The 25463-nt window shown below is 45.0% G+C and overlaps 3 protein-coding genes across 3 annotated transcripts; 1 reads left to right on the forward strand and 2 right to left on the reverse strand.

Annotated features, from left to right (window-relative positions):
- Positions 1–3554: 3554 nt before the first annotated feature.
- Positions 3555–18579, reverse strand: LOC131261256 (innexin inx2). The gene is made up of 3 exons (XM_058263241.1): positions 18533–18579; positions 16110–18172; positions 3555–6460 (listed from the first exon to the last, which is right to left on the reverse strand). Exon 2 carries the CDS (start codon positions 18003–18005, stop codon positions 16929–16931), a length of 1077 nt encoding a protein of 358 aa, XP_058119224.1. The 5' UTR covers positions 18006–18172; positions 18533–18579; the 3' UTR covers positions 3555–6460; positions 16110–16928.
- Positions 18580–19396: 817 nt separating this feature from the next.
- Positions 19397–20457, reverse strand: LOC131258513 (leucine-rich repeat-containing protein 57). The gene is made up of 2 exons (XM_058259840.1): positions 20393–20457; positions 19397–20322 (listed from the first exon to the last, which is right to left on the reverse strand). The coding sequence occupies exon 2, from the start codon at positions 20294–20296 to the stop codon at positions 19580–19582; it is 717 nt and encodes a 238-aa protein (XP_058115823.1). The 5' UTR covers positions 20297–20322; positions 20393–20457; the 3' UTR covers positions 19397–19579.
- Positions 20458–21121: 664 nt separating this feature from the next.
- Positions 21122–23730, forward strand: LOC131272202 (lipid scramblase CLPTM1L). Its single transcript, XM_058273861.1, has 7 exons — positions 21122–21541; positions 21609–21801; positions 21867–22223; positions 22292–22360; positions 22432–22832; positions 22901–23152; positions 23225–23730. Exons 1-7 carry the CDS (start codon positions 21288–21290, stop codon positions 23337–23339), a joined length of 1641 nt encoding a protein of 546 aa, XP_058129844.1. The 5' UTR covers positions 21122–21287; the 3' UTR covers positions 23340–23730.
- Positions 23731–25463: the final 1733 nt, after the last annotated feature.

Genomic DNA, 25463 nt, shown 5'->3' on the forward strand with positions numbered 1-25463 from the left:
GCTGGATGGAACACTTTACAATGAGAACGATTACTCCAGAATAATATGCTTTTCACACTTTAAAACAGTTTCTGAAGTGGTGCAAAAGTTTGCAACTGCTATAAGTTTCTGAGTGACCATTCTTTGGCTGGTGGGTTGTTGTTAACATAATGTTTTACATAACCTTTTAACATTTCTTCATTCACACTTTATACTTTCTTACATACAATAAATAAGGCTTTGCAAGTCAGGCTTTTGGCAATGAAAACATTCCAATGAAATAATATTAAAGAAAATTTTACTGCAAGTTTAATTCGATACCTTATTAAAAATGTGTGGTTTTATCAAAATTGAAACATTATAAATTCGGAAATATAAAATTGAATGGTGAATGTTTTTGGGGCCTTCAACTTATAGCTGCTTGGGCCCCTAAAACGTTTAATCCTCCTGGATTGGAGACCTTAAAAACGCACTGATTGATGCAGCCAATCACATCATATTGAAGCGATGACAGAACTATCGGTGTAGTATAAATAGTTTGTTTTAGTTTCAACGCGATTTTACCTCAACGTACATATTTAGATGATTTGTTGTGTTTAATCAGTTCATTAGGAAAATACAATAATTGGGGTTTGTTCGTTATGTCACGAATTGGGAAAGAAACAGAGCACGACAAAACAGCCGGCAACACGCGAATTGAAATACTTATTGTATTTATTACAGAATCAAAGGTGCGGCAAAAGAGCGCAAGGACGTCAACATGTCAAAACAATTTTAGAAATTAAAACTGGAAGATATGAATTATTAAACTACTTTATTTAGATTATACAAAGTCGCGCGTGGCACCTTCTGTAATTCGTTGTGGTGGTAAGTTAAACAAACACTACTTACAAATATCAAGCCTTAAATTACCGCCCGCAACTGCCATCGCTTGACCCACTGTGCGATGATCTCTTTGCAGTGAACCAGTCGCGCACGGTTTGGTGTCGTGCGGCTTGCAGCCAAACGGGCGCAAACGGCAGCACCCGACATACGCAAAAGGCGGGATTGAAAAGTAGGCTTGGCGGGCTTAAATTGAAAACAACGAAATATGGCAAACGGAATGGGATGGGAGGGAAACTACACGGCGACAAAAGCAAAAAAAAACAAAAAAAAACGTTGCAGGAAAAAGGTACTTGCCCCCGAGCATGCACGACAAGCCGGTCCCAGCGAATGCTGTCCCTCCGGAACAGGAAGGTACGACGACAGAAAAAGGCAGAGCGAAAAAATAAAGGACGTTTGCGAAAGACAGAACAAAAAATACATAGAACGCCCCACCAGAGGCGCATTGTCGTGGAAGAAAGCATGAAATTAGCTTCGAAACACAATTGCCACTTGTCTCGGGCACGTTACCCCGTTCCCCTCGCATCCCTTGCCACCACCCATCCCACTGGTGACCCCGTTCGTCTACCACTCCGTCGGTTGACACTTGACTCGCCCCTGACGGGTACGGGGTTTGTGTGGCTCCAAGCTTTGTGTCGCTTGTCCTTCCCCGTTCCCCCACCCTCCCAGGACACACTCCTCGACTCACAACACCCCTTTTACCCTGGGATGTCCCTGCAGCTTCACCTTCATCCACTTCACGCCAGACCACGTTTCCAAGTCGCCTTGAATCGACAGGCAGAAATCGAGCGGAGAAAAGTGAGCATCGGACGACGCGACCTTTCCTTCCCGCTTAAACGCATTTCGCATCAATTCGGTTCCACTCCTCCGGCTCGACTTTATCGTCTTACCGACCATCATCGGCTTTGCATGCGGTAAAGAACGAAGTACAGATTAGAACCGGGGAAAGAAAAAAGAGATCATAAAGATGATTTCATTATACGTTCCATCGTGTGGTTTCCACCATTTCTGTTTTTTTTATATTGTGCCTATTCTCTACCCTCACCTTTACAAGTGCCTACACTTGTAGCAAGCGCTATTGTAAAAACAGATTCCTTCCTGCCCGTCCGTTTTTCCTTTTTGCATCCCTTCTCTCGGAGCGGCGTTTGCAGGTGGACGGTTTTGGTTCACGGAAATGGGACCCAACGTGTATACAACGCAACCCCCGGCCAACAACCGGGTCTTGCTGGCAGGGCACCGTGACGTTCCCATCTCCGGGGATGGTACAATATTTTCAAAAGTTGCTCAACCCGAACCCACCACTACCTTTGCGTGCCGCGTGGACCGCTCCCACGCCCGAAAATGGCCCAACAATGCTGGTGTTCCCTCGCACCGTTCGTTCTCGAGAGTAATACTAATATCCCCTTAACTGTGACAACAATCGCTGGCAAAAGCTGTTTTCGCTTTTCCGGAACGAGTGTGCTTTTTTCCGCTTTTTTACGTTTTTTTTTCAATTTATTTTTCCGCTTCTCGCACTCGACGGTACCGACTCCATTCGAGGGCTTCTGGGTACGAATGGTGGAACAAAGTCACCTGCCGACGGGTCGCCATTTTTCCATCCACTTGAAGATAAAAATAATAAACAAACAATTGAGCTTTTCATGTCGTCCTTTGCAAAGGTACGTGAGGTTTGGATGGGGGAGAAAAAACAAGCAAGATGAAACACCTGAACTTACTCTGTCTAATACTGGCCAGGGAGTAAGTATCGTGCACTTCCACGGGACCTTTTGCCAGCAGGGGTGAAGTACCATAAGAGGAACGACATAAACAATTTTTTGCTCCCGTGTTCGGTGGAAATATTCTTCTTTATTTATTGAAGAGGTCACAATAACATACATTAGGCGATCAACATTACGATGATTTGTTGTGTAGAATGAGGCCTTCGCCTTCTCGATAGAGATTTTGCTGGATTCAACGAATGAAAAAAACTAATGACCAATAAAGTTCTTCCAGGTTTTCGTACACTTAGTTGTTAAGCAATAAAAATACAAACGCATTCTATCACTCCGTTCTAAGCAAACTTCACAAAACGACCGATTTACTTTGCTTCCGCGTGGAGCACCATAAAAAACGGTTCAACTTGTTTCAAGCCACATTACACTAACCAATTTATTGTAAATTGACTTCTTTTCATGATGTTCCTTCACCTCCCAAGCCACCCGAACCCAACCTGTGACGCTCCACTTTCTTTTCCTAATGAAAACGTAAGAGCTCAAGTCAGCGTAGCCATAAAGCAACCGTATTTATTACCTCCCATCCATTTCATGCCCATCATCGTTAAGCATTTTGATGAAGTACAAACCGGGACAGCGCGCCGAATTGCTGCGGCATAGCCGTACACTATCTTGGTCGAGCCACATAATTTTGCCTCGTATCAGGTTATCAACTGTCAACAAAAGTCTACAGTTTTTTAACAACCCCATCTTGGTAACCAGAGTTATATAGGAAAAGTTTTCGTTGGGATGGATCGGTTGATGGACGAACGTTAAACGCAAACAGCACGGGGCAATATTTCATGAGTGTTAATGGTCGGGCAGGGATTATAGACATCCCGGTTACTATTCAGGTCCAACCTGTCACTTTACGTACAGCCTCTAAACTCAGATTAGAATCGCTCGAGTACATTTCTTTCATTTTATCAAATAACATCAAAGTTTGCAATAGCATACGTGAGTTTTATTTAAGCAAAATCTATCTCCAAATCCAAAGGCACTGTGAGAGAAGAGTAGTTCGGGTTCGAGCGAAAGTCACGCCACTTTCTACACGCTCGTGTTCCCCCGATTGATGACGCTTGTGCTGTGTAGGTTCTTTACATGTTTGTTCCATTCCTATAGTTACCTCATCATCGAAAGTTTACAAGAGTTTTTCGTTGCCTTAAAATGATTGTCTTTTTGCCTTTTGTTTTTATTTCTTTAAACTTTATCGTTTAGTACAAAATACCTATATTGTGCTCTCGTAAAGGGGTTGTATAAAACTTTTATAAAATTTAGTATAATGTCTCGCTAAATATATTCCGCCCCTGCTTTATTACACGTGCGCAGGGGGGGGTAAAACAAATGATATAAATCTTCCGGAGCATTGTCGTGCGATAATCCTGTGGCCGTTAAATGCTCGATACGATGGCATTTCCGTTTGGCACAGCTTGGCCCCGGAGAGGGGTAGGGATCTCTGTGTAATTCGACAACCATTAACTGCACCTTGGACCCTTTGTGTATCTCTCTGTTTATTCTATAATCTGCGTGCGCTTTCTGTAATTTTGGCGAGTTAATAAAAGTGTATAAAATAGATACCACTATAGTTTGCTTTTATTTTTGTTTTAAATGCGCCTCCGCCCTATCTCGAAGTGCCTACTGGAATGATGATGAAAACAGATCTGACCGAATCCCGGTCCGTCGTCTAACAACTAAAGGAAATAGATCTAACTGTTTGTTTTATTGTATGAATATGGAAGGACTGCCTGATAATTTCGATTCAAATAACACACTTTACACTCGTCGCTACTAGGTTAGGACTCTTACGTCGTATTGTTTTGCTTCGAAAATTATATCTTATCTTCATTTTGGACACGACTCGAATGGAAACAAAAAATCCTTCACGTGCTCTCGATCTTTCCATCGGAATAAGTGGGCTCGGGGTATGCAGAATGATACAGAAAAAAAAGGATAAAAAGCTTAGGGGTTTGGCAGGAAAATATGCTACTGCCCCCTTCTTTTACAATCTATAATTTATACGTTTATCACAAGAAACTCTTATTTCTGTCCGTCGAGCTTAAAAATTTAGCTTCCGATAGCTTCCATCGTATCCTATCGCCAACTCTCCCGGCGCCATTGCCGGCGGATATGGTGGAAGCATATTCGATTAAAACTGGATTGATACCTCGATGCCGGGGGATACCCATTAGGAAATAATAAATGCCAACCTTGTTTCTACCTTTAGGATTTAGGACTCTGGCCTCCGCGTAGCGCCAACATGTCAGCCGGATGTAGTCTGAGGGCGAGATTGTTACTCTATCTTCCGAAAATTTTCGCGCAGAACAATCAAAAGCCGCGCTTGGGAGGGGGTAATTTTGTCGACGGAACGTCAAATAAAGTCTCCAAGATCGATCGAAATGGGCATTAAGAGTAAATATTAAATTAAAAACCGATTAAAATTCACTTCCATTTCAAATACGTTACACACTACAGCACACATACACACACAGAGGGACACCCGATCATGACGTCGTATGGTTGCGTCGTCCGGTAGCTACCCGGGAGATGAATATAAAAAGGGATTGTTTTGCTTTGCACCGAAGAGTTTTTAACGCTAAGAGCTTCCGTCTGTCCTCTTACACAGCTGTTGCACCTTAAATGTTACTGAATGCATATCAAAATGGCTACTTGTTGCTTTGCGCGCGAGTTTATCCGTTTTACTATACTCGTAGGTTATGCGTCTTTCTGTTGCCGTGGCTTCCCACCAAATGGTCATACAAGTTTTAATCCGGTGGATAAAATAAATCATGTTGCAAATATTACTTTCCTCCGGTCGCCATCATGCGGGTCGTTCCTTCCTTATGGCATGGTAGTACTTTCGTAATAGTGACGACACCGTCAGGTATCGCCCGTTTAAAAGATGGAAATCCGTTTGCTTGCTCACATGGTCACACTACACTACCTATTCATGCCGCATCGGTGCGAGAGATTGCGTTTCGTGTTACGTGCTGCGCTAACTACTAACACTATCCTCTTACTTTCATGTAAAGTATTGTTTTTGCTTGTTTGTTTCTCTATCTATTCTCGTACATTTCACTACGCTGCGTTCTACCCTTCCGCAATTTAAACTTAAGCCTATTTATATATCCTTATCAAAAATAGCGTGTTTGTGTTTTAGCATTTGTAGAGAAAAAAGTGTCAAAAGGCAGTATATATCTTCAGCATGCGATTGGAAGAGCACATCGGGCGGGGAAAAAAAACATCTATCATCATCGTTACGCAGTCAATGAGTAATTTCGTTTGTTTCAATATCGGAATGTGCTTAGTTGAACATCGATTGGCGCGCCATTATCTTATCTCACTCAAAATTGCCGGATCTTCAGTACGCGCTGCCTTTCTTACTATTTTTATCTGACTCATTAGAACCTGAACGTTTTTTTTTATCGGGGTCGTCCTCTCCTCTCCACTCTATGCTGTTAGTGTCCGTTTCGTGAGGATTGTCAAGATGATGACAGTCTCCGAAGGTGATGGAGTTCGGTCGAAAATTCGTTTTACGAACGATTAAACGTGCGTCTCGTTTGATCTTTCCAGCATCCACACATCCTCCAATGTGCCATAAATCATTGTTTAACTGCAGGTCGTTCGCGTAGCACTAAAACAAGACAATTTGATTACTGTTAGTCTGGGCCCGTAGTGCATCCACGTTGGACATTGAGCTCGTCATGCGCCATGCGTTCGTCCAGGTTGATAAAATGCGTTGAGATTATTCGCAGGCCGGCCAGCACTAAGCTAAGGTACGGAGACCGCAGACAACGCAGCAGCATTTTCTTCGCCATAGGGATGACTAAAGCTCGCGCTAAGGAGATAATCTGCAAAAAACAAAGGAGAAATGGTAAGATTTTAGTTACAGGGCTTTAGGTGGCTTTGTGGTGCAGGGTAGGATAAAACACGCGCGATGGATTATTTGAACTTTTTGCAAACAAACATACGATAGCGGTTAATTTTTTTGTTTTTTTTTTGCACCTGTTTCACGCGGGCGTTCTGTATGATAACAGCGGCTGACGCCATCATTACCGTTGAGTTGCACAAGCCCATCATGCCGGTTCCGCTGAATTCCGGTTGACAAATTTGAGCTCCTGAGCTTGAGAGCGAGGGTTAAACGCACCATCATAAACGTTAGGAAACCCCAGTGTTTTGACAAAAGACCACCTCATCACACCGTGGCGTCTTGGTGTGAGGTACATGCTTACATTACTCATCCTGCATGGTTTGGGGAGTGGGTAAAAAAAACACGTGAGAAATGCAACGTAACTCTCCCTAGAGGCACGGGGTTTTTTTTTGCTAGAGATTGGCCAAATGCCATTTCGCCATGGAACCATAAAACTTCACTTCCTTAAAATCTCACACGAGCGCAGGGGAAGATGTTGAGGAGGAGGTGTAATTATTCCTCACGTAGAGCAATAAAAAACCCTGAACTGCGCCGGTTATCGAGCCATCGGAGACAAAAATGGAAAGATCCGGTGATAAGATACGACCAGGGTGGTGGTGGCTTAACGATGACGACTGGCCGACTACGACAAGCTGACTGCTCCCTGGGCCGTTTGAAGGTCCAACGGTTGATAAGGGGCCAGACGAGTGAAGGTAAAGGTACAAAAAAAGGTAAGAAAATATGTGTTAAAGGGCACGTAAGCGTTCGAATAATCTGATCATCGCACAATCTGATCTCTGCAGACTGCAGAAAAAAACGCCAATCGGCCACTCCGACAATGTTGCCCGTGTTACACAAACCGACCGGTGGCCGAGGAATTCCTTTTACGATAAGACGTCAGTAATGTGTGTTTGCAACATAGAGAAAAGAAAGAAAACACAACCCAACGCAAACTGCTCCGCTTACGTATATGATAAACAAACGTGACGTAGCGTTGTGGTTACTTTTTATTGATCTGTTTGACTTACCCCCTCGATGCCAAAGACGGAACAACACCGAACCGGACCAAAATGTGCAATGTTATCAGAAATGATTACACATTAAACTGCCCTTACAGAAAAAAGGGGTAAAGAAAGAGAACAAACACACGCAATTTCTCCATCCAAACGGTTGCAGAAAGCGTAAACTGAGTAAACACTACCGCGTGCGGCGGTTGAAAGCGTTGCGATAAGGAGTACAATATGACAGTAATCATATTGATTTCTCTGTTCCAAGAACACACAGTATCAGCAAAAAAGAAAAAAAGCCCCCCTTCAAGGGTAATTTGCTGTTGTCTTTATTATCTCGTCTGAGTGTTCGGATGAAATATAAACGATGCTGTTTTCACGTTTCCCTTGCGAGCAAAGTGTTTAATCAAGAATTCAACGTCATGTTTCATGGAATTCGTTAGAGGAAACGAGTTTCTTTTTAGCATATTTTTCTTGAAACTGATGCAACAGAGAATGTTATATAATCATGCTGGGTTCTGCTCGTTTCAATGTTTTTATTTTACTCAACAACATCGATAAAAGGTACCGATTACATTTCGATTTGTGCTTCTCTACCGGTAACTAGTTTACATTTTGTTTAATTTCTATGACTCAATTCCCATTTCGAGCAATTTAAACCACCTGTAACTGTGCCCACACAGTTCTAGTCGATTCTAGCCAAGCCTGCATAGAACCATAACATGCTGATCGAACGTATTCAGTGCCACTTGACCATCTGTGGTCTTTAAATTCATAAATGCACCGTTCGGCCAAACTTAATGTGGCAACTTTTTGATTTGCTTGCCGAGCGGATTTGAAAAGAGTCTTAAAATCGTCGTACGTGCGCAATCCGTGCCCTATTAGCTCCAATTCATTTAAATAAAGATTAATGAAGCGTTCGGTTCCTTGGCGTAGTAAAACGCGTTGCGATTGCTTTGAAAAACAAAGTGAAGAGAATTGTTTATTTTTTTCCATTTAGCGCAGCTGTCCATGCTGGTATCATCCGTTTTGCTACGGCTCGCCAACAGCTTCCCAGCAAAACGGATTGGATCGGAGGGGAATGAGTAAATAATTGATAACTTCCCATATGACCCCTTCTCGGCAGAAGCACGCGCACTCGCGTTTGGGGAAAACAAGGCAAAGATGCTAACGAAGGTGGTGGGGGGGGCGAAGGACAGTAGGCGTCAATTAAGACACACTGTTCCGCGTCCACCGGTTGGGGTCTGCGGCCCAACGTCGCAACCCAGAGCCACGTCGTCGTTATGCTTCAACTGGGTCAACTAAGCAGGTCCACGCACACGACGCCCTGTATGCTTGTGCTAGTGGTGGTGTGTGCTAGGTCCACACTCGGCAAGATTTGCGATCCACTCTGTTTCGATGGCGGTCGGTTGTGATCCCACCGAACGAGAACTGCCATCTTACTGCGCTCCCGCACTTCTCCCTTCGCGCGCCGTTTAAACGCAACCGAAGGTCTTTGTTTGCCCTTCTCGGGCGACAGGAGAAACCTTTTAATCATAACCAAACCACCGCTACCGGCCACCACCCTCACACCGAGCCGTCTGCGCAAAAGTAGCAAGATGAATGTGCAAACTGATTGTCAAACACGTGGGCCCCGGATCGGGAATTCGCTCCACCTCACGGGGGGGAGTTAGTTAGGAGGTTTTTCACTCCAGTGGCCCCTCGTTGCCGTTGCGCAATATGCCGTGGCGAGTGCTGTCAAAGACGATTTCAAGCGCCTTCACGATCTCAGCGACTCTCTCGAGTCGAATGAAAGCCAAATGAAACATTATTTACGGCTTCCAATTGTAATTAAAATGTCTTCTCCGCAAGAGGAAGACTAATTCCTCCGGGCGGCGCTCAATTGGGTGGAATGTGATCCCGAATTGACATTGGTCGCAAAAATCTTTAATGGCACACGGCGTACGGGACCATCCTTCCAGCCGGTCGGTACCGTCACAAGGTAATGGATCGCCGAATAATCCATCATCTGGTCAATTTCACAACATTTCGTTCGAAGCTGTACATGAGACAGCGATGAATCATGAAAGCTATAAAACTTCCATCGAAAACATTTATTTCATGATCATGCGTGATAGGAATGTAGTTAAATATTTACTCCTTACTACTTTAATGGCGACCGCATTTCCCATTTCGATGGCAATCCGGAGGCCTCCTTTTGCTCGTTTATTGCTCTCCAAGTTAAAATACCACCACAACAGAAGACTCCAACCTGAGGGTCGCCCGCAGCCGGGCATACCAAACTTGACACTTTCTCTACCTCTTTGGCTGACGAAACAGTTTACCATCGTCACGCGAAACGGAGAAAGGTTGCGGGTCACCTTCGGGCTTGGCGGCTTCGGAGGATGCAGTGTTATTTAAAACCGGCGCGCGGATGGAAATGGAGCCCTATGTGCACAAAAAGTGCAACGCTGCACGGAAAAGGGGGAAGAAAACCACACCCCATTTTACCAGTTGATCGATGCGCTACCCCCAATGTTACGATCGATCAAAAGATTGTAGAAAACCGCAGACACACACACACCCGTGCACCTTTTTACCTTTAACGACATCGACGGTTCGAGCGGCTTACGGTGGCCAGTAGCACCAGCATTCATCAGCAGAGGAAAATTTATCGATTCCCTTAAACGGGGCCGGGGAGAAAAGCCAAAGGCCTCGCTCTCGCTTACAGCGGCGGTTAAACCGCGAATATTGAAGCGGCAAATTAAACAACGTGTCGCATTGAAAGTTGTGCATAATAATGATGGAGAGCGACCGCCGGGGCCAGGGGGAAACGTGAAAACAGTGCCCGAGAGCGAGAGATGCGAGTGCTGCGGTGAAACATAAGAATCAGGTTGAAGAAGCCGGTTTTAACCAGCCTCCAATCGACGACGGACACAACTCGTTGTCGTCGTGGACACCACCGCAACACGGCCTTCCACCACGCTTCAAAAGGAGAGTGCCTGTCTTTTCTTTTTATTTATTACCATCCGGACGGCAGACTACAGCATTCCGTGCGACGTCGTGCAGTTTGTATGTATGACGCTTTTTTTTGTTGTTGTTGCTGTTGCAAGCCGCACCTTTGCATACCCACACATACACAAGAACCCAGAGAATCATTACGGGGAGGCTGCGGCAACTAGGTTATTCAATTTGCCAACTACTTGCCCTTCGGCCTGCCAGGCAAGCGATACCCCTCTGACATTACTTGCAGCAAGCCTTCTGTTTTATTTTTATGTTAATCGCAACGATTAACACCAGGCGAAAGACACGAGCAGCGACAAGACGATCGATCGGTTTGCGAAAAGCAGACGATCGCTAGACTGATGTCGGGAGTTTGGCAATTCAAATTACACGGATCCTTCGTGGGAACAAGTACCCTTCTCTTCTGGAAGCTTCTCAAAACTCACCGGTTCCTTACGGAACATCACTTCTCGCCCCAGTTCAAAACCTCACCTGCACCTTGACTGTCTGGTGCAGGGGTTAGGGATAAGGGGGTGTATGCTTTTAAAGGTAATGCTGCGCGTGCACTTTGCGATCATTATGCCTCCAACTGGCTCACTGTCGGACTCGGGGCAGTCGTAATTTGACCCATTATCTGATTTACAAAAAAAAAAGATCGAGCCAGATCGACTGGAAGGTAACATTAAGTGAAACACCCCTACGGGAGGAACCGTTCCAGTAGCCGAGACGGGCCGGGCCTGGCAAGCAGCAAACAACGCAGTAGCAATTGGTTGAATCCGAATTTAAGCCAATCCCATCATCTCATTCCCGGTGGATTTCGTCCACCGTGCACGACCGAACGACGCAAACGATGTGGGGGACACAGTGGAACGACGACAGAGGTTCCTGACAACGCAACAACACAACAACAACGACGACAAAAAAGAACAACAACGACAGCGGCAACTGACCGAAAGGGTCAATTCAATGTTAACTCATCTCCGTCCCATCCATTCATCCATCCATCCGTCCATGTGCCAGGCCCCAAGTCTCCCCCGGCTGCCAACCTCTCGCACCCTTGTTGGAGGGTTTCTGTTGTTCGGCATTGCGCTTTGCAACCCGGTTTGAAATTCAGCGGAAAGGCTCCAAAGGGAAGAGTTTGGGTAGCGGGGGGCAGTAACCAACGGACCGCCGACCAAAGTGACAACGAAGCATAAAATCTGTGGAGTCCACTTATTGCAAAGCCGCCCCAAGGGGAAGGGGGTAACAGGGACGGAGCAACGGTAGAAACGATGAAAAACGAAGCTGTTCACAGGAAGGAACGAAGGAGACAACCGATCGAGTGCAGAACAGAAGAGAGGGGAGGTTCGAGTCATAAGCAAAATTATGCCTGGACACGTGACACACGAGACCACGGTAGCATATACGGGACCAAACAACAAACAAAAAAAACCAACCACCAACCAAGCCAACGAAAAAACCTTGCCACCATCCACAATCTGCGAACGTGCAACAGTGCACAGAACTGACACACAACCATAAAGAGGCGAGGGAATCGATGTAAGAAGCAGGCTCCGGAAGGAGGGGGGTACATTCCAAACCGATGACATGCTGGAAAAGCGCTGGAAACAGCACAACTCAAGTAGCCATCACTGAACAGTGCAGCAGTGTAGGGGCATTCGGGGTAAACTGAACCACAAGTGCAAAACTCGATGGAAAAAAAGCAGAACACTGTACGAGTGGAATAGGTAAACATAAAATCGCTCTGCTGTGGATTTTCGTTCCTTTATGACGATTAAAAGTGTCACTTTTTCTGGTGAATAAATTTGCAAATAGCACTGAAGCAAGTTTGAGATTCAATCTTTACTGATCGGATCTGGTTTTATGTAAACCAAAAAGTTAAAAATGAAATTTATATTAAGTTAATGGTTAACATGAAATACGTTCTCTGTGAAGTAAAAATAAGTACTTTTTCCGTTACTGATCTCGGCCCACCACCTCGACGGCGTAGGTTCGAATCTCAACCGAGACTGAACCCTCCCCTGTACGAGAGGACTGAATGTACACGTACACATAGGGTAAAAGTCTAGTAAGCCCTTAACGGGTAAGCAAAACCAACAAGGTCGTTTACGCCAAGAAGAAGAAGATGACAGAAGATTCGAACACGGACTAATAATAAACGACTTGGTGCAGGTTTCCCGCTTTAGGCTAATTTGTTCGAAACGAAATATAAAACGATTGATGGCCATTGATTAATTTGATGACAAAATAAACGAAGTTTGCCTTTGTTTGATGAACACCATATATGAAGCATATCTGCTTCATCGCTTAAAAATTCAGATGAGATTAATGTACATAAGTAACGTTTGTTCTGTGTTTGTTAAATCTTGAGTAATTCTTATTTCCACGTAAGAAGCATGGAAATTTCATTTGGCTGAATCCTGGAAGAATGAATATCGAATAGCCCTCCTTTTAATGCCTGAATTTATCTTACGCCTATTTATGTTACTTTACACTACCATTTGATGAGATAAAGTGTGTACAAAAATCTTCACTAATTCTCAACGCATCAACATTTGGTAAACGTTCCATCTTGCCCCCGAGCACCCTAACGAAGCCTTTTAAAATGGTTGTCGATCGCGGTGCGTTGTCGTGAGCCGTAAAAACCGTGCGACAGACGTGTCCAAGACGGTGCACACCGAAAGAGGGTAGAAATTCAGCATCGAAGGGCAAAAATAAAAGGCCCACCCCATCCTTCTTCTGCATCTTTCCGCGACGCAGGTAGCAGCGGAGAAGAAAGGAGGCTCACTGGCACACACAGACAGACAGACAGACAGACGAAATGCGATCATGCTGTGCGCCACCCGATGCTTCGCCTTCGCTGGGTATCGATGCTGCACATAACCAAACGAGCAGGGAGTTAGGTAGTGTACGTGTATCCATCACTCGGGGGTAGTTGATTTGTCTTTCCCCTCCCCTAGGGGGGCGCTTAAGTCAACAAAAGCCGGTGGAGAGAAGACCCAAACCCGGCAGTCACCGGAGAAGCCCACCGCCCCCCGTTAGTAGGCGTGAGGTGCTGGTTAGAGGCTAGCATAGACGCACACACAACATGCGCATAACACCAATCGATGCACACAACCGACCCGCGGAGCCCAAAAGGCAGCAGCAGTGCATACGACGCGAGGAGCTTACACACACACACACTCCGAGAGTGAAAAAGAACCCTTAAAGGTTTGGAGAAGAAGAGTCTCCGCGGGGTTAAAAAGACAACAAAAAAAAAATAAAACAGGAACAACGGCTCCATGGGAACCAACAACAGCCGAACGTTGACGTGTGTATTCCTCCTCCTGCTTTCTCTCTCCCTCTCTCTCCGATCCCACTTTCTTGGTCGATCTTCCTATCACGCTCTGCCTTTCCCGCGATCGTTCGACTGCTGCGCGTCTTCGCGATCGGCAAACGGAGGCTGGTGGCGGCGGCGGTGGCGGTGGTTTGACGTTGTGTTGTTGTTTTTCCTCGCCGTTCTACCTCTCCGACGGCTTCAACCAACTCTGGCTGCAACGGCGAGAGTCAACGCCATCACCTCGTGGCGGGGTTGGTGGTGGTGGTGGCTCACATGATGCTCTCAAAGGGTAAAAGAACGAACCGGGTAAGAAGCGCATAACAAGCGGTCCCCGTGACAGCGCCGACCGGAGAACGCATCCCGCCAACCCAACCCGTTCCCGCGGTGTAAAACGCGTGTTCTTAGTAAGTGGCCTGCTCTCCACCGTTCGCACGAAATTCATCTCAAGACGACGACCAAGACGACGACCACGACGACGACGGCGTCGCCGCTGCTGCTGCTGCTGCTGCTTGTGGCTGTCGAATGCGTCCGTCGATTTCTTCATTTTCTTTCGCGCCCTCCGCGGGGACTTGTGGTGGGTTTTGGGAATGGTCATAAAAATGACGGCAACAGCGCACTCCCAAAGCGGTGGAGGTGATAGTTTGCGCACGCGATAGTTACGGGTGAGTACGGAGCATCATGCCGGAGAGTCCCGCATTTGGTGGCCACTGGAAGCCACAATAGTTCCGGCTGACAACAACGATTCTGCAAGCGGGTATTTGGAATTGCTACTTTAAGACGACAAAATAAAGTAACAAAGACCGAATCCTTCACGAGGGAGATGAGTGGCTGCTTCTCGGTATGGTGAATACCACCCTACGTCACCCAGTTGGATGATCGATTACATTCCTTCATCGATTCATTCCCCACAAGGCGTGGTGGGTGGATGGAGTATCTTCGAAAACCTTTGTTGCAGATGGGTTGCATCAGACATGCTTTTGATGCACTTTATCTTATCGACATCATGAGCGGTTAATCTGTTCTCGATGAGGTTTTCTCACCTCATCGGTCGGTAAAGTGTTTTATTTTGTGGAATACTTCAACTATTCCTTTACTGATAAATCGACAAGTCTTCACTTTTTTCAAGTGTCGGTTACAATCAATGATGATGGCGGTACACCACGGTAACGATGACCTGTTTTGCCACTACACCACGGCAGCCAGCTCGAGCCGGGAATGTCTCCTGGGCGGAATGCATAAATGGTCCCAAAGTTCGCCATGAATCATGTGCGTCATCATTCGACATTCAAATGTATGCTCGTCGCGATAGGCTCGCGTGAATCATTCGGGAATGTTTTCTCCCTTCCGGATTTCACCAAATAAAGCAATCATGCCACCACACTCATTCCTTTACTCGCTGCCTCGTTCGACGAACATCATCGACAATCGCGATTGATGGAAATCGTTAGAATACACAGCCACGAATATATTTATCTGTCCCTAGAGTTTGGAAGAGAGCACAGGGGAAGAGGGAATGGACCATCGCCACCATAAAAAAAAGACAAACGATCGAAAGACGGTGAAAAGCGGACGCCAATAACTCATCCTACTCATCTGAGCCGGAGATCTGCGGAAACTGCGCGAGAGAACTCAACCACAGCCAACCACCGGGTGGACGGCTCCGGTTTATGGCCGCTATGGGAACCGATCAGGCCACAGGCGGGACGCCCGGATTCTTCTCTTATTTACCTGCTATATATGCGTTCACTTTGATCAGCAAACATTATCATTTGGATATTTTTAAATCTTCTCGAAAGCTCTATAACAATGACTTCAAGTGCACTGGAAAACGAAGTTAACGTCGCTTTCAACAACATTGATGATTAAATTATTCCTCTTAAAAAATCGGCAAGATCCTTTTCAAGCAATTTGACGTTAATATTTTTGAAAGGAAAACGATCTCGCGATCTTCAATTGATTTGATAAACCATTTAACCGTAAAGCAGACACGGAAAAGCAAAGTGTTTCGTAAAAATCGAACAAGACCCTTTCGATTTTCATTTACACAGGTTCGGAGATGCCTATTCAAAATTTTCAATATTGAACCAGATCGAATTGCCAATTTTTACTTCTTATGGAAGAGAACAGAACATTGAAGTGGAACAGACTAAACCCAGACGGGGTATGCTGCCACCCACCATTAGCGAAGAAATCCATTTCCTGCGCCTTCGAATCCTACGGCAGAGGATGGACAAAGGAAGCATCGTTGGGGAAGAGGGAAAGTGGTGGTGTTTTATGCTTACCTGTAGTGAGATCTATCCCGCACGGCAACAGCGATGAGTATCGAAATGAAGAGAGACAGCGAGACACGGACATCTGTTGTTGGTCCATCCACCTGGGCTCCGGTGGTGGATGCATGGAGGTACGCGCGTGGATCGATGATGAGTTTGTTTCTTGGCTTTGCTTCCCGCTTTTCTTCTTCGCAATCAAGCACACACAGGAAAGGCGCAACGATCTTCGAACGATTTCAACGTGCGCGCGAATCGCAAACGATGCTGCTTCGCCTTCCTTGCATACCGGAATCTTTGCCACACTTTGCGTTGGCTGCTCTGCTGAGAAATGCTGGACGATGTTGCTCCTTTTCTTCCAGTACTTGCTTCGTCGTTGCTTGGTCTTTATTCTGCTCCTTCCGTGCATGCCGGAACGGGCGATGGAGTAGGTTCAGGTTCAATGATTCATTCGGCATTTTTGTTCTGTAGTGTATACGGAAGGGATCAGATTCGAAGATGGTGCACCATCTAGCTGGTCCGGAAGGGAAAAGTTTTATACTTATAGGTAGGGAAGGAGGAGAATGACGGTGATGATGATGGGTGCAAAAAGAACGGCTTCGGTGCGGATATCAGAGCGCTGTTGTGTGTAGTGATTAGGCTCCGAAATGCTAGGGGGTATCGTCGATTTTGGAGGATTGGATCGGTATGGGGGAGGGGTGTAGGAAACCGGGTACAATGTGATTCACATCGCGTCAAAAGTCACGGTTGTCCATGGGGTTGGCGTTCAGCAAACTCCGCTGCGCCAACTGAGACTCTCGGGAGTGCGCCCGTGGTGCGAAGTGGGACGATCGATTAGACTATCTCCTTGCCTTCCACCTTTTGCGCCAGATCGCAAATGATCTCCTTGTAGATCAGCGGATCGATATTCTTGCCCAGCTGGTACAGGATGAACCAGTCGCCCAGCTGGCACTTGGACGCGATCAATTCCACCTCGTCGTGCGGTGAGAGGCGCGAGCGAGCGCGCAGCATCAGCAGGCGCAGTTTCGGCATGAGGATCACGGCGGCACGGTACACCAGCGAGATGCCGGTCAGGATGGTGAGCAGGATGAACCAGAACCACAGGAACACGTAGATCTTCTCGTTGACAATGTTCAGCGGCAGCACGCACAGGCCGTCGAACTTCTGCACGCTTCCGGACGCACCATACTTGTGGAAGGTACACTTGGTGACTTTTGGGAACACCCGCGCCATCGGGTCGCCGCGCTCCTCCGGCTCCATCTCGGTGAAGCGCACCACGTCGCTACCGTACGTCGAGAACTCCCCGTCGAGGAAGAAGTCCATGAAGTAGATCTGGCCGAGCACGTTGACAAAGTTCAACGCCTCGCAGAAGAAGAACCGCATCGCGTAAAAGTTGTGGCCCTTGATGTTGTCGGCAAAGTAGTCCACCAGGATCTTCTTGCGCTCCTTCGCGTCGTCGTTCATGATCGGCATGTTGAGATCGAGCACCAGCATCTTGATGCGGCCACCTTCCCACGTCTTCCACAGATAGCGGGGCACGTAGAACAGCATGGCTTGGAAGAAGAGCACGAAGCAGACCCACTGATAGTACTTGTGGTACTTGACCTCGTCGTGTCCGTCCACGTGGCTCGCCACACCGGGCTGGACGATGTCCTTGCCGGCCACTCCCGTTAGTCGGTTCGGGATGGTGAAGGTCGAGTAGATCCAGCAGTAGGTGTCCATCACGTTGAGCGGAATTTCGTCGACGATGCAGTCGATCGGGTCGCCGATGTACTGGCGCGAGGTGACCAGCAACGAGAACGCGATCAAGATGATCACGGTAGCCTTGTAGTGCAGCCGAAAGATGTTGTTATCGATGCACACCTGGTCTAACTTCAGTAGACCCTTCACGGATCCGAATACATCAAACATGATGCCGGTCGGTTATGCTAATACTTTGTCGAAAATGAACAAACGGTCAAATACACCACTCTCGGAGTCGCGCGATACAATGTTAAATCATGTACGGGGAACTATAAACGCGCAGCATACAGCATAATCTGAACACACGCACACTCACACAAACAGAAAACGCGTCGCTATGGAGAAAGACAGGGGGTAAAAACAACGCACAATTTTAGTTGCCTTTTGTCGACCTGACCCAATTTCATGGATCAAAAGCCGCGCAAAGAGGATCCTGCAGACGATCTATCATTAGTGTCGTGAGCAAACAATAACAATTAAACACTAGAAACGTGAAAAAATTCCTAAGATTTTCTTTATAGTCAAGACACGGCTAACACAGAACTTTGTTTGAGCAACTTCGCGATATGAAACAACTAATTCGGATCACAATTCATCAATTCATACACTTTTTTCTTGCCTTTCACTTGCACTGTAAATTATCCTCAAAATGATCAATTGAAATGCTAAAATTTTATTAAAACAAAGATGCCAACCAAGCCTCAGCTACCGAAGCCGTCGTCCGTTCTCCTTGAAAGCTATTCGTCAACTAACAGTCGCGAGCAGGATTACTAGAACGAAGCAATTTTGCTTGAGTAGGTTATCTCCTTACGAGTACTTGACTGCAAGGTACAACGCAAGATAGGGATCGCTCGTCCGAAAACAAACATTTATTCCATTAAATTCTTCAAGTATACAATTATTTTAACATTTCTGGATTCTATTTTGATGAGGAATTTTTAAAAATTTAAATGAACACTTCTCTCGAATGTTTTTGCACTTGGCAAAAAAAGCATAACGAGACTGCAAAAGCAGTGATGGCCCAACCTGTTGAAGCAGACATTGCTTCATTGAAGAACCTTGGTAAAAATTCTTGATGAGGTCCAATGTTGTCAATTTGCTACCAATTTTGTTTAAGTTTTTGAGTGATTTGCACAATTTTTTTGAAGAAATGGCATCTTAAGACCAAGAAAACAAATTGTTAAGTTACGTTGATAATTTCACTACTATTTTATTGATGAAAAACAAATTTCCCAACACTAACCCGAGAGATGTTTACAATGGCGAGGTGAATTCGGCACATTTAAGCAGTCCGCCATTTTAAATTTTTATTCAAAATTCTGCAAACGTCTTCAAAAAATTTTAATCAAAAAGTCGAGTAAATCATTTAAAAATAATCCGAATTAAATGTTCGTCTGTAGTAGGGGGGTCAAATTACAGAAGAATCTTCTGTTTAACACTCGAACTATTACCTTTCAATCATTATCTGATTTGTCCGGAAATTTCATCAGCATTTCATTTTTTCAAGTTGATAAACTTTATGTTTCTCTTATTTTTACAAAGAAATACATAATAATATGTATACTATGGGTAATAAGATGTGTTTATTTCGCTAGCAATGCCTTATAAAACGAATAAAAATAAGAATCTTTTCACAAACAGTGTATAAGAATATCGTTGCTTGAAATTCGTTCAAAAACGGTGAAGGAAACGTAAATCCTCGTGCAACAAACATGTTTTAAATAAACTACAAGAGAATAATCTTACGAAATCTTTTTCCTAACTGCAGTATATCGTTCCATGTACGCATCATATCCTTGTAGCTCCGTGAACTGTTTCGAGTTGAACAAATTCCCATCGATGCAAAGGTTACACACTTTGGATTCCATGAGAATTTTCGGATGGATTGCCGATATTTGGAGACAGTTTTCCTCCAGTCGCAAGGTTTTCAGTTTCGGGCAGTCGGCAATCTCCTCCGCGACAATGGTGATTTGGTTTTGGTTCAGGTTTAGCTCCGTCACTTGCAGCGATTTCACCTCCGGTGGTATTTCAGTTATTTTGTTCCGCGAGAGGTCAAGCAGGTCTAGTTGTTTCAATTCGCAAAACACCGTTGGGAACGCATTGATCTGATTGTTGCTGAGAATAACTTGCTTGAGATGAGTGCAGGATGCAAGGCTCCTCGGTACGCTGGTAAGCAGATTGTTCATCATGTTTAAGGTTTCCAGCTTTACCAGCAAACCGATGCATTCGGGTACCGAGGCTATTTTGTTTCCACTGGCGTTTAGGTGCTTCAGGAGTGTAAATTTAGCTATGTCGTCCGGCAAAACACTGAATCGATTTTCAGAAATATCAAGTGTCTTCAGTACGTTCGGGAATGTTTTCAGTGCCGAAGGGAATTCATCCAGGCGCAACAAAGAGATCTTTAGCACCCCCGTTTTCTTCGCTGTTTCAAAATGTTGCTTAACTTGCTTGTTCCCCATGGTGCAGTGCTACCGATGCCTTTGATCTAGAAAATTTTAACCTTCACTCGGGATTGCTAGGGCCTTTATGGTGGAAAAGTATGTTTCGATACTTACCAACCAATGAATTTGTTGTGATTTTGTAAAGAAATGATTCACAATGTTTTTTTCTGTGCTGTCATTACGACTTACTGGAATAACTTGTATCTTTTTCACCGGGATAGCGCAACCTTCGTCAAAAAATATAAATGTTAACCGGTTCAACCGATTCGACGATTTTGAAACGTGTAAAATAGTGGTGGAACAATTAAAACCCTCACGAACCGGATCTATTAGCAATACTAATTTTAATCGTACTAAGCGATGTCATTTCTGTTTCTGAAGCGAATATGGCCAATTTGAGTATCCTTTTGGCAAGCCATGTTGAATTTTCTTGCTAACAATGTTCACCCTCCGGGTAGCACTACTGTGCTCATATTCCTCTTATAAACTTAATGTTCCGAAGGACATATACAGCCTCAGCACCGGTTTGATCGGATATGTTCGATGTCATTAGCAGTCGGTGCTAAAATTAGTAGAGCTCTATATCACCAGATTCATTTCCATATGCCCAGGAAGCTGGATTTAATAATGCTGCTGATGTAGATCATCGAAGAAGAAGAATGTTCCGAAAATCCTTGTTACCGCGATACCAAGCCAATCAAATGACTCAAATCTGGTTCGAGTCCGTCAAATTGGATCCAATCCGGTAGACCGGTATCTAGTCTTCGAATCTTCCGAATCCCGATGCTCCCGACACTAGTGTAAACAAATAAATGATTCTTGTTGTCAAAATCTGACCCGGCCGGACCCTTAATTTTGTCCGTGGCAGATTAGTTAGGCGATTAGCAACTAATTTGATTGCATTAACGAGTTCTGTGATAATAGGAATGGTGTGCCGGTAAAGCTCCACATCACTTCCACAGACCCAAGTTCAGTAAACCCATTCCAGTCCATCTGCGATAGATCGAGAATGAAGCTGTTATCGTTCACCTCGCTGTTTGGGCTTGTCTTTCTGTGCTATGTTTTACATTCCACGTACACACTGTACATTTTGTTCCGGGCTCCGCAATGCACCGACACGCCCTGCTATCGGTCCCAGCTGACCAAGGGAAAGTTTCTGCAGCTTTCGCTGTACACCTCTCCACTGGGCAATCCTCCGAACGGAGCAAAGGTGACCAAGCTGGGAACCGTCAATCCATTCGATCCGTTCCTAGATCTAGATAGGTAAATCTTGCAACTCTTGTTAGATAATTAGGAAACAGTGTTAAGGTACTATCAAATTTTCTTTCAGAACGTACACCATAACCCTGCCGAAAGAAACACGCTCCAATGGTACGCTGTACATGTTCGCAGTGCTCACCAAAGGGGCCAAATCACTCGAATGGGACGCTGTGCGAAGCCAAAGCACTTCGGTAATCAAAAAGCTACCCCTCACGCACTACATGGTGCCGAAAACGGCCACAATTAATCTGTTGAACGATAAGGTAGGTGCTATTATTGCCCGTTGATTTGAATATATTATTCAACATCTTGTTTTGCTTTTTGTTAGACCACCTTGAAAAAGCCTCACAAATCACTGAACCAGAAACGTGTCGCGCATATACGACAAAATGTGTTCCTCCATATAATAACGGAGGAATTTTCCGTGTCACCGCGTGACGTACCGGCCGAGCTAGCGCGAGACATTCGCATCACGCCGGACAATCTGGTTATGCCAATCATTCGGAATGATTTTTCGAAGGAAAAGCTGGCCGATTTGGTCGAAATCGACCCGAAGACGCTGGAGGCTACCGTGACGATCCACTACGCACCAAGCTCGGTCGGAAAGATCAAAATGTTGGCCCAGATCGAACGGGCCATGGCAGACCTTACCAAGTTGGGCTTCAGCGAGAAGGACATCGATGAGGTGAACCGCTGTGAATGGTAGCAAAGGCATCCTATAGCGCAACTTGATTTGATTTCGTTTGATTCTAGGTAAAATCAATCTTTTCGGACACCAACGTTTACCTTCTGTGTGGAACGATAATAATCAGCAGTGTGCATGTAAGTGCACTTACGCACATCGTTTTAGTAGAAACCTTTTATCAATTGACTGGTGTACCTTGTCCTTCCAGCTGCTGATCGACTTCCTATCCTTCAAGAACGATATTCTTTTCTGGAAACGTAAGCGACACTACGCCGGTTTATCGCTGCGAAGCACACTGTGGCGTACATTCAGCCACATCATTATCTTCCTCTATCTGATGGACGAAGAAACGTCGCTGCTCATCCTGATACCAACCGGCATCGGAACGCTGATCGAGATGTGGAAGGCGAAGAAAATCCTCAAGCTCGATGTGAGCATCCGCGGAGGAATTCGATTCCGATCAAACGAAGCAGGCAACGAGTCGATCCATACGCAGGAACAGAACACGCTGCAACTTGACAAGCAGGCCATGCAGTATCTATGTTACGTCCTCTACCCGCTGTGCATCGGTGGTGCCTTTTATTCGTTGCTCTATTTGCCCCACAAGAGGTACACGAGGAAGGAACGGACATTCCCGGGGCACTATTGAAACTAACTATCTCTTTTCTGTCCTACAGTTGGTACTCGTGGACGATAAGCTCGATGGCGAACGGTGTGTACGCGTTCGGGTTTCTGTTTATGCTGCCCCAACTATTCATCAACTACAAGCTCAAATCGGTCGCCGCCCTTCCGTGGCGCGTTTTCATGTACAAGGCGTTCAACACGTTCATCGACGACGTGTTCGCTTTCATCATTACGATGCCAACGGCCCACCGGTTTGCCTGCTTCCGGGACGATATTGTGTTTCTGGTGTATCTCTACCAACGATGGTGAGTGAATGCGATGGTATAGAAAAACTGATCAACCAATAACCATTGTTTTGTTTTCCCCCACGGCTAAAGGTTGTACCCCGTTGATAAGAGCCGTATCGATGAGGACGAGCGTGCGCTGCTAGGCAAGGAGGACGATTCGGCAGAACGGAAAGTCGACGAAAAGGATACTAAGAAGGACAAATAAGTATTAATTGTTTGGCACATATTTCGTCCATTTAACACCACAATGATCGACGGTGATGAGGAGGAAAAACACTTCTAAATATCGAAAAACAACCATATTTGCTATGCTTTTCTATAGCCCTATAAAGTGAACAGATTTCGATTGGACAAACAAAACATTTTTATATCGAAACCAAATTAAAAATATGGTAAATAACGGTATATTCAAATTAAAATTCCATTTCTGCGCAAAGCCTACCTAGGTTATCAAAGACTGTGTTTAGCATTTGTTGAGTCGCGGAATGTGTTTAGTGCAATGTCGATGAAGATAATCATTATAATAGGCAATCGATAAAAGAACGAAAAACAGTATAAACGATATTATATACCAGTGTTCAGTACAAGCATCATTTGGTACGATACGATATAGAAAATTAACAGTACAACTTTGTGTTTATAGAAAAACAAACCTTTGTAAAAGATTTTCATTTGTTTCACCGTCCAAACAACATTTGTTTTATCTTGTATACCTGATGTTATGCACAATAAAAGGAAAGTAGAATTATGCGAATACGCTGAGTTTCCTCTCGATCCTAATCCTCCCCCTCCCGGCAGTCAATCTGGAGCGTCGAGGTGGATCTGACACGAACTGCCGCCGACGAGCCCCATTCGAGAAATGCAACTCTCATTAACAGGAGACCAGAACTAGCAAGCGCTAGCCCTCATTTGGATTCGCTGCAATTAGCGCGTCATAAACATCTCTTTCTAATTCGCTACGCACTGGTGGGGCTCGATCTACCTTGCCTTGTCCCACCGGCGACACGATGCCCAACTGATAACGATTGGATACCAAGCGTTGCCCCTTCCCCTTATTAGCAATTGCACTCCCAGTCCTAAGCACTGATTGGTCTAGGGTCCAGTCTACCCAACGGGTTTGGGCTACCTCTCTGTAATCCTGCGACCCTGGTGGTAGATCGAAAAATTTGGAGCGGTTTGGGCCTCGAAACTCCTCGCAGAAATTGCCGCAAATCTTCCAGCGCAAACTTTCTGCGTACGCATGAGTACTTTAAAAATGGAACCTCTAGTCAGACGATTTTAGCGCAACAATGTTTCTTTCTTACCTGATAAGATTTAAAATGATTGAGCTTTGATGAATCGTCGAAATTACCATTCCATTTCTTTATTTAATTTCCTCATTAACTCAAAAAATAATCTCATTTATAAAATTACGTAACTTCCGGAAGAACCAGTTTCTTTCGAGACGTCTTCCCCATTTACTCCATTTGCTCAGTTTTTGCTGTTTTATTTTTTCTCCTTTTTAAATACATGTATGTAACATTAAATAAAATATGAACAAGTTGCTAAACATATGCTCGATGGTTGCTGAAATCAGTTAATCTAGAAACAATAGTGATGATTCCCTGATAAAAATCCTTCCATCAAACGGCGGACCCTTTTCTTCGCCTCCTCCACGCCAGAGCGCATTCGCTGTTAACGGATAGCAGGGAATTGGGTTTCAAACAAGGTTGCATTTGATTCTCGTTATCCTGTATAGTGTGTTGCATGTTTTTTTTTAATTCAAATTTGTGTCACAAACAAACAAACCAGTTCACTTTGGACTTCTTCCTGTCTACAATCAACCATCTAATTTATCCTCTCGATCCTAATCCTCCCCCTCCCGGCTTCGGGGGAGAGTCACTAACGTACGATCAGGTCATTCACAACGAGCCGGTGTGTTTGACGACCAAGCAGCACATACACACTCACACATACGAACGGACACAAAGGATGAAGCAACATAAATCGCTTCTAAAAAAGCAACATCTTCTCGCCGCCCTCGCTAGCAGTAACAATGTTGAGTGACTTCCGGTTTCGCCATGCTCTTGTCAACCAACAAAATAATTGTTGTCCATTCGGGCCATTGTGTAAAGTGTGTGTATGTTTTTTGTGTGCTTTGGCGCCCAACATACACATGCACGGGGTCACATTTATTAACAAAAACACCAGCAACAAATATAAGCGTACAAATGCTGCTTTGCTTGCTTATGTCATGAGTCGGTTTTATACTTTTGGTTATTTTGTCCTTTTTAATACGCATATACTGCATTCACTCTTTTCTATGTGTACATAGGTAAGCTTTTATATG

The sequence above is a fragment of the Anopheles coustani genome, chromosome 3 (assembly GCF_943734705.1).
Source record: "Anopheles coustani chromosome 3, idAnoCousDA_361_x.2, whole genome shotgun sequence".
NCBI classification, from domain to species: Eukaryota; Metazoa; Arthropoda; class Insecta; order Diptera; family Culicidae; genus Anopheles; species Anopheles coustani.

What these genes read in the sequence shown, in the direction of transcription:
- LOC131258513 (XM_058259840.1), bottom strand. Translation starts at nt 20,296, where the DNA reads ATGGGGAACAAGCAAGTTAAGCAACATTTTGAAACAGCGAAGAAAACG.
- LOC131272202 (XM_058273861.1), top strand. Translation starts at nt 21,288, where the DNA reads ATGAAGCTGTTATCGTTCACCTCGCTGTTTGGGCTTGTCTTTCTGTGC. An exon ending in TTAATCTGTTGAACGATAAG is followed by an intron (nt 21,802 to 21,866) that starts GTAGGTGCTATT and finishes GCTTTTTGTTAG; the next exon opens with ACCACCTTGAAAAAGCCTCA. An exon ending in GTGTATCTCTACCAACGATG is followed by an intron (nt 23,153 to 23,224) that starts GTGAGTGAATGC and finishes CCACGGCTAAAG; the next exon opens with GTTGTACCCCGTTGATAAGA.
- LOC131261256 (XM_058263241.1), bottom strand. Translation starts at nt 18,005, where the DNA reads ATGTTTGATGTATTCGGATCCGTGAAGGGTCTACTGAAGTTAGACCAG.